This window comes from Neodiprion fabricii, chromosome 3 (genome assembly GCF_021155785.1).
Source record: "Neodiprion fabricii isolate iyNeoFabr1 chromosome 3, iyNeoFabr1.1, whole genome shotgun sequence".
Taxonomy (NCBI): domain Eukaryota; kingdom Metazoa; phylum Arthropoda; class Insecta; order Hymenoptera; family Diprionidae; genus Neodiprion; species Neodiprion fabricii.
The window spans coordinates 2257668-2276114 of NC_060241.1; the positions used below are offsets into that span (position 1 = coordinate 2257668).

At 41.2% G+C, this 18447-nt stretch overlaps 1 protein-coding gene across 1 annotated transcript; it reads left to right on the top strand.

Moving 5' to 3' along the window:
• The first annotated feature begins 82 nt into the window (after nucleotides 1-82).
• On the top strand, nucleotides 83-2330 carry LOC124177177 (lysosomal acid phosphatase-like). Its single transcript, XM_046559272.1, has 7 exons — nucleotides 83-455; nucleotides 696-791; nucleotides 900-1139; nucleotides 1211-1387; nucleotides 1459-1585; nucleotides 1666-1877; nucleotides 1956-2330. The coding sequence occupies exons 1-7, from the start codon at nucleotides 339-341 to the stop codon at nucleotides 2097-2099; spliced, it is 1113 nt and encodes a 370-aa protein (XP_046415228.1). The 5' UTR covers nucleotides 83-338; the 3' UTR covers nucleotides 2100-2330.
• Nucleotides 2331-18447: the final 16117 nt, after the last annotated feature.

Below are 18447 nucleotides of genomic sequence, written 5' to 3' on the forward strand. Positions count from 1 at the left end.
ATAAATCGTTCAGTTATGGCAACATCACCAGTAAGATAACACTATAATACCTACGATGATAATGAACCCTGAGTTTTACTGAACTTGAATTCACGCATTTACTTTAATTTGATAACGAGCCCTGAGGTCAGTATCGTCAGAACTGTGAACTTGAAAACGTGTAAGATCTTAAATTGGACTACGGAATGAGTTAAATAGATACCAGTTGCAAAATGAATACGGACGGAGTACAATACAGAAAATTTATCTTTACCTAGACGTTGCTTATCCCAATTATAAATTGTCATTAACATTATCCTAGGAACTATTTTATTAAGTACGGGTCAGAACCCTTCAAAATGCGTGATTCCTCAGCTGTTTTTAGAGTGGCTATTGCCTTCGTTCTTCTAACTTTTCACTGCACTGCCTCTACTTCACCATCCCACGAACAAGCGAGCCTGCAACAAGTGGTTATCGTAAGCAATAGTTTTTTATCTTTTCCCTAGTGAAAATGTCCCATGGAATCCATTTGGTTCCTTCCAATTTCCGATGGGATCCTGTAGGAATCCGGCAAATCCATAGGAACTTGGAACATATTTGGATGGATTCTGTGGATTTACTATAGAAATTGTCAACAGTGTTAAAGAACTGCGAATCTCCAAAAAGCCATCATTCTGGTAATGGTATACTAGCTAATTGTGCTACATACGTTGCAGGTATTTCGACATGGCGACAGAGCTCCCCTTAATGTTTATCCGAATGATCCTTATGCTGATTATCCATGGCCTAGCGGAAAGGGAGGATTGACTAAGGTTGGTTGTTAATTTATAAGTAGCAGAAGAGAAGTTTAATTCGGTTTAAAAGCTCGTATCCATATAACAGTACAAAATAACTTTTCGTACAAATTTCGTATGCACCAGAAAGGAATGCTTCAGTTGTACACTCTGGGGCAACGGATACGAGAAATGTATGGATCGTTGATCGACGACGAATACCGCAGCAACGAAATTCTGGTACGTAGCAGCCATTTGGACAGAGCCATCATGTCCGCGCAATCGCTTTTAGCAGGACTTTATTTGCCGGAACCTGAAGACCAGTTCATACCAGGTTTACTTTGGCGTCCAGTTACGGTGCAGACGATACCGCAGGGTGCGGACAAGGTTGGTGAGAATGTTCTGGAAAAAATTACCATCGCAAAACTGTCCATCGATTATTTAGCGTTTTTCATCAGTTGATCGTGATGGACGTGCCGTGTCCGCGCTTTGAGAATGAATCTGCTCATTTCATGTCGGAGTTAGACGCAAGCTATAACGACCCAGTTCTCTTCAACATACTGTCAAAGGGTACCGGCATGAAGATAACATCTTTAAAAAGTGTTTTGTATCTTCGCGACATATTTCAATGTCAGGTAAGATGCTTGAGTCAAGTGTTAAAATTTTAAGAATTTATTCACATTGGGCATGTCTCGAAATCATATAGGAATTAAATGGATTACCATTGCCAGACTGGGCTACAAACTTCTTGAGGAACGAAACCATAAAGGCTAATGCATACGCATACTTTGATGCGCATATGAACAGTTTAGTCCAGAAGCGGCTCAGAGGCGGTAAGTGCGAAAATTTTTCGTACAAATTTCTGGTATTGCACCACTCATGGCACCTACAACCAAGAATTCTATTTAAGTAGGACCCTTGTTGAAGGAAATTTTACAGAATATGTGGATGAGTAAGAACGGAACCAACGAACGCAAAATGCACCTTTACGCTGCTCACGATTATACGCTTGTGTATACTTCGAGGCTCTTGGGATTCAACGAAGAACACATTGAGCCGGCATACGGTGCGTGTTTGATCTTTGAATTGCACACAGTGGACGGTGGACGAGATCACAGAGTCAAGGTAAGTTAATACGATACTTTATTATACTTACGACTTATGTATTTGCATGTTGAAATTTTCAACGAGTTTCTGATCCAGATATCATTCCTGAATACTACGGAAACAACTATTCCGCACCCCTTGAACGTGCCCGGATGTGGAACGTCCTGTTCGCTGGAGACGTTATCAAGAATTTTGAATCCAGTGCTGCCTGAGAACTGGGATAACGAGTGCATGACATAACAAGGCCGCCAATTTCGAAATATTCATATACGAATGTAATGCACAATTGTTGTGGACTGAATTTTTCAAATACGTTTTCATACTATTAGATAATAGGTACTTAATGTTGCATGATCATAAACCTATTTAGAATAAGTTTGATTGCGAAAAATGTGACATATTATACGAAACTAAGAAATTTGCTGCGAAAGCATGAAAATAAAAAATAGAAAAGACGCTACGTCCTAGACATTGAAGAGCTGTAAAGAATGGCTAGGATAATACAAAGAATATCGGATGAGGTTGTAAGTTTGACTGTTCTGCTAATGGACGACTCTGGACTGCGCCCAATCGATTTCTCTCGCAAAATTACGTCGGAATAGTGCCAGAAAGAATTTATTGCAGCACTTTTCAAAATAGCGAAAATTTTCGCCGAAAATACAAAGTTAGCCTTACTTTTTCTTCATTTTTTGGGGCAAAAAATTTTTGGTCTCGGATTCGATTTAAATAACCCTTACTCGACTAATCGGACACCCAGGAACTCAGAAAACGCAGCAAAAATGGCGTGGGGTCAACAGAAGAGAAGTTACGAAGGAAAAAGCACCTGCTGAAAAATGTCGAAACCACAGGTTCTCGTTTTTCGGCTGTAACTTTTATTCGTTGCTCGCAGCGTATTGGGACTGCGCCCAATCGATTTCTCTCGCTAAATTGCGTCGGAATAGTGCCAGAAAGAATTTATTCCAGCACTTTTCAGAATGCGAAAATTTTCGCCAAAAATACAAAGGGGTTAGCCTTACTTTTTTTTGGGGCAAAAAATTTTTGGTCTCAGATTCGATTTAAATGACCCTCACTCGACTAACTGGACACCCAGGAACTCAGAAAACGCAGCAAAAATGGCGTGGGGTCAACAGAAGAGAAGTTACGAAGGAAAAAGCACCTGCTGAAAAATGTCGAAAACACGGGTTCTCGTTTTTCGGCTGTAACTTTTTATTCGTTGCTCGCAGCGTATTGAGACTGCGCCCAATCGATTTCTCTCGCAAAATTACGTCGGAATAGTGCCAGAAAGAATTTATTCCAGCACTTTTCGGAATGCGAAAATTTTCGCCAAAAATACAAAGGGGTTAGCCTTACTTTTTTTTGGGGCAAAAAATTTTTGGTCTCAGATTCGATTTAAATGACCCTCACTCGACTAACTGGACACCCAGGAACTCAGAAAACGCAGCAAAATGGCGTGGGGTCAACAGAAGAGAAGTTACGAAGGAAAAAGCACCTGCTGAAAAATGTCGAAGACACGGGTTCTCGTTTTTCGGCTGTAACTTTTTATTCGTTGCTCGCAGCGCATTGAGACTGCGCCCAATCGATTTCTCTCGCAAAATTACGTCGGAATAGTGCCAGAAAGAATTTATTCCAGCACTTTTCAGAATGCGAAAATTTTCGCCAAAAATACAAGGGGGGTTAGCCTTACTTTTTTTTGGGGCAAAAAATTTTTGGTCTCAGATTCGATTTAAATGACCCTTACTCGACTAATTGGACACCCAGGAACTCAGAAAACGCAGCAAAAATGGCGTGGGGTCAACAGAAGAGAAGTTACGAAGGAAAAAGCACCAGCTGAAAAATGTCGGAAACACAGGTTCTCGTTTTTCGGCTGTAACTTTTCATTCGTTGCTCGCAGCGTATTGGGACTGCGCCCAATCGATTTCTTTCGCAAAATTACGTCGGAATAGTGCCAGAAAGAATTTATTCCAGCACTTTTCAGAATGCGAAAATTTTCGCCAAAAATACAAAGGGGTTAGCCTTACTTTTTTTTCGGGCAAAAAATTTTTGGTCTCAGATTCGATTTAAATGACCCTTACTCGACTAATTGGACACCCAGGAACTCAGAAAACGCAGCAAAATGGCGTGGGGTCAACAGAAGAGAAGTTACGAAGGAAAAGGCACCTGCTGAAAAATGTCGAAAACACGGGTTCTCGTTTTTCGGCTGTAACTTTTTATTCGTTGCTCGCAGCGTATTGAGACTGCGCCCTATCGATTTCTCTCGCAAAATTACGTCGGTATAGTGCCAGAAAGAATTTATTCCAGCACTTTTCAGAATGCGAAAATTTTCGCCAAAAATACAAAGGGGTTAGCCTTACTTTTTTTTGGGGCAAAAAATTTTTGGTCTCAGATTCGATTTAAATGACCCTTACTCGACTAATTGGACACCCAGGAACTCAGAAAACGCAGCAAAAATGGCGTGGGGTCAACAGAAGAGAAGTTACGAAGGAAAAAGCACCTGCTGAAAAATGTCGAAAACACGGGTTCTCGTTTTTCGGCTGTAACTTTTTATTCGTTGCTCGCAGCGTATTGAGACTGCGCCCAATCGATTTCTCTCGCAAAATTACGTCGGAATAGTGCCAGAAAGAATTTATTCCAGCACTTTTCAGAATGCGAAAATTTTCGCCAAAAATACAAAGGGGTTAGCCTTACTTTTTTTTCAGGCAAGAAATTTTTGGTCTCGGATTCGATTTAAATGACCCTTACTCGACTAATTGGACACCCAGGAACTCAGAAAACGCAGCAAAAATGGCGTCGGATCAACAGGAGAGAAGTTACAAAGGAAAAAGCACCAGCTGAAAAATGTCGAAAACGCAGGTTCTCGTTTTTCGGCTGTAACTTTTCATTCGTTGCTCGCAGCGTATTGGGACTGCGCCCAATCGATTTCTTTCGCAAAATTACGTCGGAATGGTGCCAGGAAGAATTTATTCCAGCACTTTTCAGAATGCGAAAATTTTCGCCAAAAATACAAAGGGGTTAGCCTTACTTTTTTTTCAGGCAAAAAATTTTTGGTCTCGGATTCGATTTAAATGACCCTTACTCGACTAATTGGACACCCAGGAACTCAGAAAACGCAGCAAAATGGCGTGGGGTCACAGAAGAGAAGTTACGAAGGAAAAAGCACCTGCTGAAAAATGTCGAAAACACGGGTTCTCGTTTTTCGGCTGTAACTTTTTATTCGTTGCTCGCAGCGTATTGGAACTGCGCCCAATCGATTTCTCTCGCAAAATTACGTCGGAAAAGTGCCAGAAAGAATTTATTCCAGCACTTTTCAGAATGCGAAAATTTTCGCCAAAAATACAAAGGGGTTAGCCTTACTTTTTTTTCAGGCAAAAAATTTTTGGTCTCTGATTCGATTTGAATGACCCTTACTCGACTAATTGGACACCCAGGAACTCAGAAAACGCAGCAAAAATGGCGTGGGGTCAACAGAAGAGAAGTAATGAAGGAATAAGCACCGGCTGAAAAATGTCGAAAACACAGGTTCTCGTTTTTCGGCTGTAACTTTTTGTTCGTTGCTCGCAGCGTATTGGGACTGCGCCCAATCGATTTCTTTCGCAAAATTACGTCGGTATAGTGCCAGAAAGAATTTATTCCAGCACTTTTCAGAATGCGAAAATTTTCGCCAAAAATACAAAGGGGTTAGCCTTACTTTTTTTTGGGGCAAAAAATTTTTGGTCTCAGATTCGATTTAAATGACCCTCACTCGACTAACTGGACACCCAGGAACTCAGAAGACGCAGCAAAAATGGCGTGGGGTCAACAGAAGAGAAGTTACGAAGGAAAAAGCACCTGCTGAAAAATGTCGAAAACACAGGTTCTCGTTTTTCGGCTGTAACTTTTTATTCGTTGCTCGCAGCGTATTGGGACTGCGCCCAATCGATTTCTCTCGCAAAATTACGTCGGAATAGTGCCGGAAAGAATTTATTCCAGCACTTTTCAGAATGCGAAAATTTTCGCCAAAAATACATAGGGGTTAGCCTTACTTTTTTTTCAGGCCAAAAATTTTTGGTCTCAGATTCGATTTAAATAACCCTTACTCGACTAATCGGACACCCAGGAACTCAGAAAACGCAGCAAAAATGGCGTGGGATCAACAGGAGAGAAGTTACAAAGGAAAAAGCACCAGCTGAAAAATGTCGGAAACACAGGTTCCCGATTTTCGGCTGTAACTTTTTATTCGTTGCTCGCAGCGTATTGGGACTGCGCCCAATCGATTTCTCTCGCAAAATTACGTCGGAATAGTGCCAGAAAGAATTTATTCCAGCACTTTTCAGATTGCGAAAATTTTCGCCAAAAATGCAAAGGGGTTAGCCTTACTTTTTTTTCAGGCAAAAAATTTTTGGTCTCAGATTCGATTTAAATAACCCTTACTCGACTAATCGGACACCCAGGAACTCAGAAAACGCAGCAAAAATGGCGTGGGATCAACAGGAGAGAAGTTACGAAGGAAAAAGCACCAGCTGAAAAATGTCGGAAACACGGGTTCCCGATTTTCGGCTGTAACTTTTTATTCGTTGCTCGCAGCGTATTGGGACTGCGCCCAATCGATTTCTCTCGCAAAATTACGTCGGAATAGTGCCAGAAAGAATTTATTCCAGCACTTTTCAGAATGCGAAAATTTTCGCCAAAAATACAAAGGGGTTAGCCTTACTTTTTTTTGGGGCAAAAAATTTTTGGTCTCAGATTCGATTTAAATGACCCTCACTCGACTAACTGGACACCCAGGAACTCAGAAAACGCAGCAACGATGGCGTGGGATCAACAGAAGAGAAGTTACGAAGGAAAAAGCACCAGCTGAAAAATGTCGAAGACACTGGTTCTCGTTTTTCGGCTGTAACTTTTTGTTCGTTGCTCGCAGCGTTTTGGGATTGCGCCCAATCGATTTCTCTCGCAAAATTACGTCGGAATAGTGCCAGAAAGAATTTATTCCAGCACTTTTCAGAATGCGAAAATTTTCGCCAAAAATACAAAGGGGTTAGCCTTACTTTTTTTTCAGGCAAAAAATTTTTGGTCTCAGATTCGATTTAAATGACCCTTACTCGACTAATTGGACACCCAGAAACTCAGAAAACGCAGCAAAAATGGCGTGGGATCAACAGGAGAGAAGTTACAAAGGAAAAAGCACCGGCTGAAAAATGTCAAAAACACTGGTTCTCGTTTTTCGGCTGTAACTTTTTATTCGTTGCTCGCAGCGTATTGGGACTGCGCTCAATCGATTTCTCTCGCAAAATTACGTCGGACTAGTGCCAGAAAGAATTTATTCCAGCACTTTTCAGAATGCGAAAATTTTCGCCAAAAATACAAAGGGGTTAGCCTTACTTTTTTTTCGGGCAAAAAATTTTTGGTCTCAGATTCGATTTAAATGACCCTTACTTGACTAATTGGACAGCCGGAAACCCAGAAAACGCAGCAAAAATGGCGTGGGATCAACAGAAGAGAAGTTACGAAGGAAAAAGCACCAGCTGAAAAATGTCGAGGACACTGGTTCTCGTTTTTCGGCTGTAACTTTTTGTTCGTTGCTCGCAGCGTTTTGGGACTGCGCCCAATCGATTTCTCTCGCAAAATTACGTCGGAATAGTGCCAGAAAGAATTTATTCCAGCACTTTTCAGAATGCGAAAATTTTCGCCAAAAATACAAAGGGGTTAGCCTTACTTTTTTTTCAGGCAAAAAATTTTTGGTCTCAGATTCGATTTAAATGACCCTTACTCGACTAATTGGACGCCCAGGAACTCAGAAAACGCAGCAAAAATGGCGTGGGATCAACAGGAGAGAAGTTACAAAGGAAAAAGCACCAGCTGAAAAATGTCGGAAACACAGGTTCTCGTTTTTCGGCTGTAACTTTTTATTCGTCGCTCGCAGCGTTTTGGGACTGCTCCCAATCGATTTCTCTCGCAAAATTACGTCGGAATAGTGCCAGAAAGAATTTATTCCAGCACTTTTCAGAATGCGAAAATTTTCGCCAAAAATACAAAGGGGTTAGCCTTACTTTTTTTTCGGGCAAAAAATTTTTGGTCTCAGATTCGATTTAAATGACCCTTACTCGACTAATTGGACGCCCAGGAACTCAGAAAACGCAGCAAAAATGGCGTGAAATCAACAGGAGAGAAGTTACAAAGGAAAAAGCACCAGCTGAAAAATGTCGAAAACACAGGTTCTCGTTTTTCGGCTGTAACTTTTTATTCGTTGCTCGCAGCGTATTGGGACTGCGCCCAATCGATTTCTTTCGCAAAATTACGTCGGAATAGTGCCAGAAAGAATTTATTCCAGCACTTTTCAGAATGCGAAAATTTTCGCCAAAAATACAAAGGGGTTAGCCTTACTTTTTTTTCAGGCAAAAAATTTTTGGTCTCGGATTCGATTTAAATGACCCTTACTCGACTAACTGGACACCCAGGAACTCGGAAAACGCAGCAAAAATGGCGTCGGATCAACAGGAGAGAAGTTACAAAGGAAAAAGCACCAGCTGAAAAATGTCGAAAACGCAGGTTCTCGTTTTTCGGCTGTAACTTTTTATTCGTTGCTCGCAGCGTATTGGGACTGCGCCCAATCGATTTCTCTCGCAAAATTACGTCGGAATAGTGCCAGAAAGAATTTATCCCAGCACTTTTCAGAATGCGAAAATTTTCGCCAAAAATACAAAGGGGTTAGCCTCACTTTTTTTTCAGGCAAAAAATTTTTGGTCTCAGATTCGATTTAAATGACCCTTACTCGACTAATTGGACGCCCAGGAACTCAGAAAACGCAGCAAAAATGGCGTGGGATCAACAGGAGAGAAGTTACAAAGGAAAAAGCACCAGCTGAAAAATGTCGGAAACACAGGTTCTCGTTTTTCGGCTGTAACTTTTTATTCGTCGCTCGCAGCGTTTTGGGACTGCTCCCAATCGATTTCTCTCGCAAAATTACGTCGGAATAGTGCCAGAAAGAATTTATTCCAGCACTTTTCAGAATGCGAAAATTTTCGCCAAAAATACAAAGGGGTTAGCCTTACTTTTTTTTCGGGCAAAAAATTTTTGGTCTCAGATTCGATTTAAATGACCCTTACTCGACTAATTGGACGCCCAGGAACTCAGAAAACGCAGCAAAAATGGCGTGAAATCAACAGGAGAGAAGTTACAAAGGAAAAAGCACCAGCTGAAAAATGTCGAAAACACAGGTTCTCGTTTTTCGGCTGTAACTTTTTATTCGTTGCTCGCAGCGTATTGGGACTGCGCCCAATCGATTTCTTTCGCAAAATTACGTCGGAATAGTGCCAGAAAGAATTTATTCCAGCACTTTTCAGAATGCGAAAATTTTCGCCAAAAATACAAAGGGGTTAGCCTTACTTTTTTTTCAGGCAAAAAATTTTTGGTCTCGGATTCGATTTAAATGACCCTTACTCGACTAACTGGACACCCAGGAACTCGGAAAACGCAGCAAAAATGGCGTCGGATCAACAGGAGAGAAGTTACAAAGGAAAAAGCACCAGCTGAAAAATGTCGAAAACGCAGGTTCTCGTTTTTCGGCTGTAACTTTTTATTCGTTGCTCGCAGCGTATTGGGACTGCGCCCAATCGATTTCTCTCGCAAAATTACGTCGGAATAGTGCCAGAAAGAATTTATCCCAGCACTTTTCAGAATGCGAAAATTTTCGCCAAAAATACAAAGGGGTTAGCCTCACTTTTTTTTCAGGCAAAAAATTTTTGGTCTCAGATTCGATTTAAATGACCCTTACTCGACTAATTGGACGCCCAGGAACTCAGAAAACGCAGCAAAAATGGCGTGGGATCAACAGGAGAGAAGTTACAAAGGAAAAAGCACCAGCTGAAAAATGTCGAAAACACAGGTTCTCGTTTTTCGGCTGTAACTTTTTATTCGTTGCTCGCAGCGTATTGGGACTGCGCCCAATCGATTTCTTTCGCAAAATTACGTCGGAATAGTGCCAAAAAGAATTTATTCCAGCACTTTTCAGAATGCGAAAATTTTCGCCAAAAATACAAAGGGGTTAGCCTTACTTTTTTTTCGGGCAAAAATTTTTTGGTCTCAGATTCGATTTAAATGACCCTTACTTGACTAATTGGACGCCCAGGAACTCAGAAAACGCAGCAAAAATGGCGTGAAATCAACAGGAGAGAAGTTACAAAGGAAAAAGCACCAGCTGAAAAATGTCGAAAACACAGGTTCTCGTTTTTCGGCTGCAACTTTTTATTCGTTGCTCGCAGCGTATTGGGACTACGCCCAATCGATTTCTTTCGCAAAATTACGTCGGAATAGTGCCAGAAAGAATTTATTCCAGCACTTTTTAGAATGCGAAAATTTTCGCCAAAAATACAAAGGGGTTAGCCTTACTTTTTTTTCAGGCAAAAAATTTTTGGTCTCGGATTCGATTTAAATGACCCTTACTCGACTAACTGGACACCCAGGAACTCAGAAAACGCAGCAAAAATGGCGTCGGATCAACAGGAGAGAAGTTACAAAGGAAAAAGCACCAGCTGAAAAATGTCGAAAACGCAGGTTCTCGTTTTTCGGCTGTAACTTTTTATTCGTTGCTCGCAGCGTATTGGGACTGCGCCCAATCGATTTCTCTCGCAAAATTACGTCGGAATAGTGCCGGAAAGAATTTATTCCAGCACTTTTCAGAATGCGAAAATTTTCGCCAAAAATACAAAGGGGTTAGCCTTACTTTTTTTTCAGGCAAAAAATTTTTGGTCTCAGATTCGATTTAAATGACCCTTACTCGACTAATTGGACGCCCAGGAACTCAGAAAACGCAGCAAAAATGGCGTGAAATCAACAGGAGAGAAGTGACAAAGGAAAAAGCACCAGCTGAAAAATGTCGAAAACACAGGTTCTCGTTTTTCGGCTGCAACTTTTTATTCGTTGCTCGCAGCGTATTGGGACTACGCCCAATCGATTTCTTTCGCAAAATTACGTCGGAATAGTGCCAGAAAGAATTTATTCCAGCACTTTTCAGAATGCGAAAATTTTCGCCAAAAATACAAAGGGGTTAGCCTTACTTTTTTTTCAGGCAAAAAATTTTTGGTCTCGGATTCGATTTAAATGACCCTTACTCGACTAACTGGACACCCAGGAACTCAGAAAACGCAGCAAAAATGGCGTCGGATCAACAGGAGAGAAGTTACAAAGGAAAAAGCACCAGCTGAAAAATGTCGAAAACGCAGGTTCTCGTTTTTCGGCTGTAACTTTTTATTCGTTGCTCGCAGCGTATTGGGACTGCGCCCAATCGATTTCTCTCGCAAAATTACGTCGGAATAGTGCCAGAAAAAATTTATTCCAGCACTTTTCAGAATGCGAAAATTTTCGCCAAAAATACAAAGGGGTTAGCCTTACTTTTTTTTCGGGCAAAAATTTTTTGGTCTCAGATTCGATTTAAATGACCCTTACTCGACTAATTGGACGCCCAGGAACTCAGAAAACGCAGCAAAAATGGCGTGGGATCAACAGGAGAGAAGTCACAAAGGAAAAAGCACCAGCTGAAAAATGTCGAAAACACAGGTTCTCGTTTTTCGGCTGTAACTTTTTATTCGTTGCTCGCAGCGTATTGGGACTGCGCCCAATCGATTTCTTTCGCAAAATTACGTCGGAATAGTGCCAGAAAGAATTTATTCCAGCACTTTTCAGAATGCGAAAATTTTCGCCAAAAATACAAAGGGGTTAGCCTTACTTTTTTTTCGGGCAAAAATTTTTTGGTCTCAGATTCGATTTAAATGACCCTTACTTGACTAATTGGACGCCCAGGAACTCAGAAAACGCAGCAAAAATGGCGTGAAATCAACAGGAGAGAAGTTACAAAGGAAAAAGCACCAGCTGAAAAATGTCGAAAACTCAGGTTCTCGTTTTTCGGCTGCAACTTTTTATTCGATGCTCGCAGCGTATTGGGACTACGCTCAATCGATTTCTTTCGCAAAATTACGTCGGAATAGTGCCAGAAAGAATTTATTCCAGCACTTTTTAGAATGCGAAAATTTTCGCCAAAAATACAAAGGGGTTAGCCTTACTTTTTTTTCAGGCAAAAAATTTTTGGTCTCGGATTCGATTTGAATGACCCTTACTCGACTAACTGGACACCCAGGAACTCAGAAAACGCAGCAAAAATGGCGTCGGATCAACAGGAGAGAAGTTACAAAGGAAAAAGCACCAGCTGAAAAATGTCGAAAACGCAGGTTCTCGTTTTTCGGCTGTAACTTTTTATTCGTTGCTCGCAGCGTATTGGGACTGCGCCCAATCGATTTCTCTCGCAAAATTACGTCGGAATAGTGCCAGAAAGAATTCATTCCAGCACTTTTCAGAATGCGAAAATTTTCGCCAAAAATACAAAGGGGTTAGCCTTACTTTTTTTTCAGGCAAAAAATTTTTGGTCTAAGATTCGATTTAAATGACCCTTACTCGACTAATTGGACGCCCAGGAACTCAGAAAACGCAGCAAAAATGGCGTGAAATCAACAGGAGAGAAGTTACAAAGGAAAAAGCACCAGCTGAAAAATGCCGGAAACACAGGTTCTCGTTTTTCGGCTGTAACTTTTTATTCGTTGCTCGCAGCGTATTGGGACTGCGCCCAATCGATTTCTCTCGCAAAATTACGTCGGAATAGTGCCAGAAAGAATTTATTCCAGCACTTTTCAGATTGCGAAAATTTTCGCCAAAAATGCAAAGGGGTTAGCCTTACTTTTTTTTCAGGCAAAAAATTTTTGGTCTCAGATTCGATTTAAATAACCCTTACTCGACTAATCGGACACCCAGGAACTCAGAAAACGCAGCAAAAATGGCGTGGGATCAACAGGAGAGAAGTTACGAAGGAAAAAGCACCAGCTGAAAAATGTCGGAAACACGGGTTCCCGATTTTCGGCTGTAACTTTTTATTCGTTGCTCGCAGCGTATTGGGACTGCGCCCAATCGATTTCTCTCGCAAAATTACGTCGGAATAGTGCCAGAAAGAATTTATTCCAGCACTTTTCAGAATGCGAAAATTTTCGCCAAAAATACAAAGGGGTTAGCCTTACTTTTTTTTGGGGCAAAAAATTTTTGGTCTCAGATTCGATTTAAATGACCCTCACTCGACTAACTGGACACCCAGGAACTCAGAAAACGCAGCAACGATGGCGTGGGATCAACAGAAGAGAAGTTACGAAGGAAAAAGCACCAGCTGAAAAATGTCGAAGACACTGGTTCTCGTTTTTCGGCTGTAACTTTTTGTTCGTTGCTCGCAGCGTTTTGGGATTGCGCCCAATCGATTTCTCTCGCAAAATTACGTCGGAATAGTGCCAGAAAGAATTTATTCCAGCACTTTTCAGAATGCGAAAATTTTCGCCAAAAATACAAAGGGGTTAGCCTTACTTTTTTTTCAGGCAAAAAATTTTTGGTCTCAGATTCGATTTAAATGACCCTTACTCGACTAATTGGACACCCAGAAACTCAGAAAACGCAGCAAAAATGGCGTGGGATCAACAGGAGAGAAGTTACAAAGGAAAAAGCACCGGCTGAAAAATGTCAAAAACACTGGTTCTCGTTTTTCGGCTGTAACTTTTTATTCGTTGCTCGCAGCGTATTGGGACTGCGCTCAATCGATTTCTCTCGCAAAATTACGTCGGACTAGTGCCAGAAAGAATTTATTCCAGCACTTTTCAGAATGCGAAAATTTTCGCCAAAAATACAAAGGGGTTAGCCTTACTTTTTTTTCGGGCAAAAAATTTTTGGTCTCAGATTCGATTTAAATGACCCTTACTTGACTAATTGGACAGCCAGAAACCCAGAAAACGCAGCAAAAATGGCGTGGGATCAACAGAAGAGAAGTTACGAAGGAAAAAGCACCAGCTGAAAAATGTCGAGGACACTGGTTCTCGTTTTTCGGCTGTAACTTTTTGTTCGTTGCTCGCAGCGTTTTGGGACTGCGCCCAATCGATTTCACTCGCAAAATTACGTCGGAATAGTGCCAGAAAGAATTTATTCCAGCACTTTTCAGAATGCGAAAATTTTCGCCAAAAATACAAAGGGGTTAGCCTTACTTTTTTTTCAGGCAAAAAATTTTTGGTCTCAGATTCGATTTAAATGACCCTTACTCGACTAATTGGACGCCCAGGAACTCAGAAAACGCAGCAAAAATGGCGTGGGATCAACAGGAGAGAAGTTACAAAGGAAAAAGCACCAGCTGAAAAATGTCGGAAACACAGGTTCTCGTTTTTCGGCTGTAACTTTTTATTCGTCGCTCGCAGCGTTTTGGGACTGCTCCCAATCGATTTCTCTCGCAAAATTACGTCGGAATAGTGCCAGAAAGAATTTATTCCAGCACTTTTCAGAATGCGAAAATTTTCGCCAAAAATACAAAGGGGTTAGCCTTACTTTTTTTTCGGGCAAAAAATTTTTGGTCTCAGATTCGATTTAAATGACCCTTACTCGACTAATTGGACGCCCAGGAACTCAGAAAACGCAGCAAAAATGGCGTGAAATCAACAGGAGAGAAGTTACAAAGGAAAAAGCACCAGCTGAAAAATGTCGAAAACACAGGTTCTCGTTTTTCGGCTGTAACTTTTTATTCGTTGCTCGCAGCGTATTGGGACTGCGCCCAATCGATTTCTTTCGCAAAATTACGTCGGAATAGTGCCAGAAAGAATTTATTCCAGCACTTTTCAGAATGCGAAAATTTTCGCCAAAAATACAAAGGGGTTAGCCTTACTTTTTTTTCAGGCAAAAAATTTTTGGTCTCGGATTCGATTTAAATGACCCTTACTCGACTAACTGGACACCCAGGAACTCGGAAAACGCAGCAAAAATGGCGTCGGATCAACAGGAGAGAAGTTACAAAGGAAAAAGCACCAGCTGAAAAATGTCGAAAACGCAGGTTCTCGTTTTTCGGCTGTAACTTTTTATTCGTGGCTCGCAGCGTATTGGGACTGCGCCCAATCGATTTCTCTCGCAAAATTACGTCGGAATAGTGCCAGAAAGAATTTATCCCAGCACTTTTCAGAATGCGAAAATTTTCGCCAAAAATACAAAGGGGTTAGCCTCACTTTTTTTTCAGGCAAAAAATTTTTGGTCTCAGATTCGATTTAAATGACCCTTACTCGACTAATTGGACGCCCAGGAACTCAGAAAACGCAGCAAAAATGGCGTGGGATCAACAGGAGAGAAGTTACAAAGGAAAAAGCACCAGCTGAAAAATGTCGAAAACACAGGTTCTCGTTTTTCGGCTGTAACTTTTTATTCGTTGCTCGCAGCGTATTGGGACTGCGCCCAATCGATTTCTTTCGCAAAATTACGTCGGAATAGTGCCAAAAAGAATTTATTCCAGCACTTTTCAGAATGCGAAAATTTTCGCCAAAAATACAAAGGGGTTAGCCTTACTTTTTTTTCAGGCAAAAAATTTTTGGTCTCGGATTCGATTTAACTGACCCTTACTCGACTAACTGGACACCCAGGAACTCAGAAAACGCAGCAAAAATGGCGTCGGATCAACAGGAGAGAAGTTACAAAGGAAAAAGCACCAGCTGAAAAATGTCGAAAACGCAGGTTCTCGTTTTTCGGCTGTAACTTTTTATTCGTTGCTCGCAGCGTATTGGGACTGCGCCCAATCGATTTCTCTCGCAAAATTACGTCGGAATAGTGCCAGAAAAAATTTATTCCAGCACTTTTCAGAATGCGAAAATTTTCGCCAAAAATACAAAGGGGTTAGCCTTACTTTTTTTTCGGGCAAAAATTTTTTGGTCTCAGATTCGATTTAAATGACCCTTACTCGACTAATTGGACGCCCAGGAACTCAGAAAACGCAGCAAAAATGGCGTGGGATCAACAGGAGAGAAGTCACAAAGGAAAAAGCACCAGCTGAAAAATGTCGAAAACACAGGTTCTCGTTTTTCGGCTGTAACTTTTTATTCGTTGCTCGCAGCGTATTGGGACTGCGCCCAATCGATTTCTTTCGCAAAATTACGTCGGAATAGTGCCAGAAAGAATTTATTCCAGCACTTTTCAGAATGCGAAAATTTTCGCCAAAAATACAAAGGGGTTAGCCTTACTTTTTTTTCGGGCAAAAATTTTTTGGTCTCAGATTCGATTTAAATGACCCTTACTTGACTAATTGGACGCCCAGGAACTCAGAAAACGCAGCAAAAATGGCGTGAAATCAACAGGAGAGAAGTTACAAAGGAAAAAGCACCAGCTGAAAAATGTCGAAAACTCAGGTTCTCGTTTTTCGGCTGCAACTTTTTATTCGTTGCTCGCAGCGTATTGGGACTACGCTCAATCGATTTCTTTCGCAAAATTACGTCGGAATAGTGCCAGAAAGAATTTATTCCAGCACTTTTTAGAATGCGAAAATTTTCGCCAAAAATACAAAGGGGTTAGCCTTACTTTTTTTTCAGGCAAAAAATTTTTGGTCTCGGATTCGATTTGAATGTCCCTTACTCGACTAACTGGACACCCAGGAACTCAGAAAACGCAGCAAAAATGGCGTCGGATCAACAGGAGAGAAGTTACAAAGGAAAAAGCACCAGCTGAAAAATGTCGAAAACGCAGGTTCTCGTTTTTCGGCTGTAACTTTTTATTCGTTGCTCGCAGCGTATTGGGACTGCGCCCAATCGATTTCTCTCGCAAAATTACGTCGGAATAGCGCCAGAAAGAATTCATTCCAGCACTTTTCAGAATGCGAAAATTTTCGCCAAAAATACAAAGGGGTTAGCCTTACTTTTTTTTCAGGCAAAAAATTTTTGGTCTAAGATTCGATTTAAATGACCCTTACTCGACTAATTGGACGCCCAGGAACTCAGAAAACGCAGCAAAAATGGCGTGAAATCAACAGGAGAGAAGTTACAAAGGAAAAAGCACCAGCTGAAAAATGCCGGAAACACAGGTTCTCGTTTTTCGGCTGTAACTTTTTATTCGTCGCTCGCAGCGTTTTGGGACTGCTCCCAATCGATTTCTCTCGCAAAATTACGTCGGAATAGTGCCAGAAAGAATTTATTCCAGCACTTTTCAGAATGCGAAAATTTTCGCCAAAAATACAAAGGGGTTAGCCTTACTTTTTTTTCGGGCAAAAAATTTTTGGTCTCAGATTCGATTTAAATGACCCTTACTCGACTAATCGGACACCCAGGAACTCAGAAAACGCAGCAAAAATGGCGTGGGATCAACAGGAGAGAAGTTACAAAGGAAAAAGCACCAGCTGAAAAATGTCGGAAACACAGGTACCCGTTTTTCGGCTGTAACTTTTTATTTGTTGCTCGCAGCGTATTGGGACTGCGCCCAATCGATTTCTCTCGCAAAATTACGTCGGAATAGTGCCAGAAAGAATTAATTCCAGCACTTTTCAGAATGCGAAAATTTTCGCCAAAAATACAAAGGGGTTAGCCTTACTTTTTTTTCAGGCAAAAAATTTTTGGTCTCAGATTCGATTTAAATAACCCTTACTCGACTGATCGGACACCCAGGAACTCAGAAAACGCAGCAAAAATGGCGTGGGATCAACAGGAGAGAAGTTACAAAGGAAAAAGCACCAGCTGAAAAATGTCGGAAACACAGGTTCTCGTTTTTCGGCTGTAACTTTTTATTTGTTGCTCGCAGCGTTTTGGGACTGCGCCCAATCGATTTCTCTCGCAAAATTACGTCGGAATAGTGCCAGAAAGAATTTATTCCAGCACTTTTCAGAATGCGAAAATTTTCGCCAAAAATACAAAGGGGTTAGCCTTACTTTTTTTTCGGGCAAAAATTTTTTGGTCTCAGATTCGATTTAAATGACCCTTACTCGACTAATTGGACGCCCAGGAACTCAGAAAACGCAGCAAAAATGGCGTGAAATCAACAGGAGAGAAGTTACAAAGGAAAAAGCACCAGCTGAAAAATGTCGAAAACACAGGTTCTCGTTTTTCGGCTGTAACTTTTTATTCGTTGCTCGCAGCGTATTGGGACTACGCCCAATCGATTTCTTTCGCAAAATTACGTCGGAATAGTGCCAGAAAGAATTTATTCCAGCACTTTTTAGAATGCGAAAATTTTCGCCAAAAATACAAAGGGGTTAGCCTTACTTTTTTTTCGGGCAAAAAATTTTTGGTCTCAGATTCGATTTAAATGACCCTTACTCGACTAACTGGACACCCAGGAACTCAGAAAACGCAGCAAAAATGGCGTCGGATCAACAGGAGAGAAGTTACAAAGGAAAAAGCACCAGCTGAAAAATGTCGAAAACGCAGGTTCTCGTTTTTCGGCTGTAACTTTTTATTCGTTGCTCGCAGCGTATTGGGACTGCACCCAATCGATTTCTCTCGCAAAATTACGTCGGAATAGTGCCAGAAAGAATTTATTCCAGCACTTTTCAGAATGCGAAAATTTTCGCCAAAAATACAAAGGGGTTAGCCTTACTTTTGTTTCAGGCAGAAAATTTTTGGTCTCAGATTCGATTTAAATGACCCTTACTCGACTAATTGGACGCCCAGGAACTCAGAAAACGCAGCAAAAATGGCGTGAAATCAACAGGAGAGAAGTTACAAAGGAAAAAGCACCAGCTGAAAAATGTCGAAAACACAGGTTCTCGTTTTTCGGCTGTAACTTTTTATTCGTTGCTCGCAGCGTA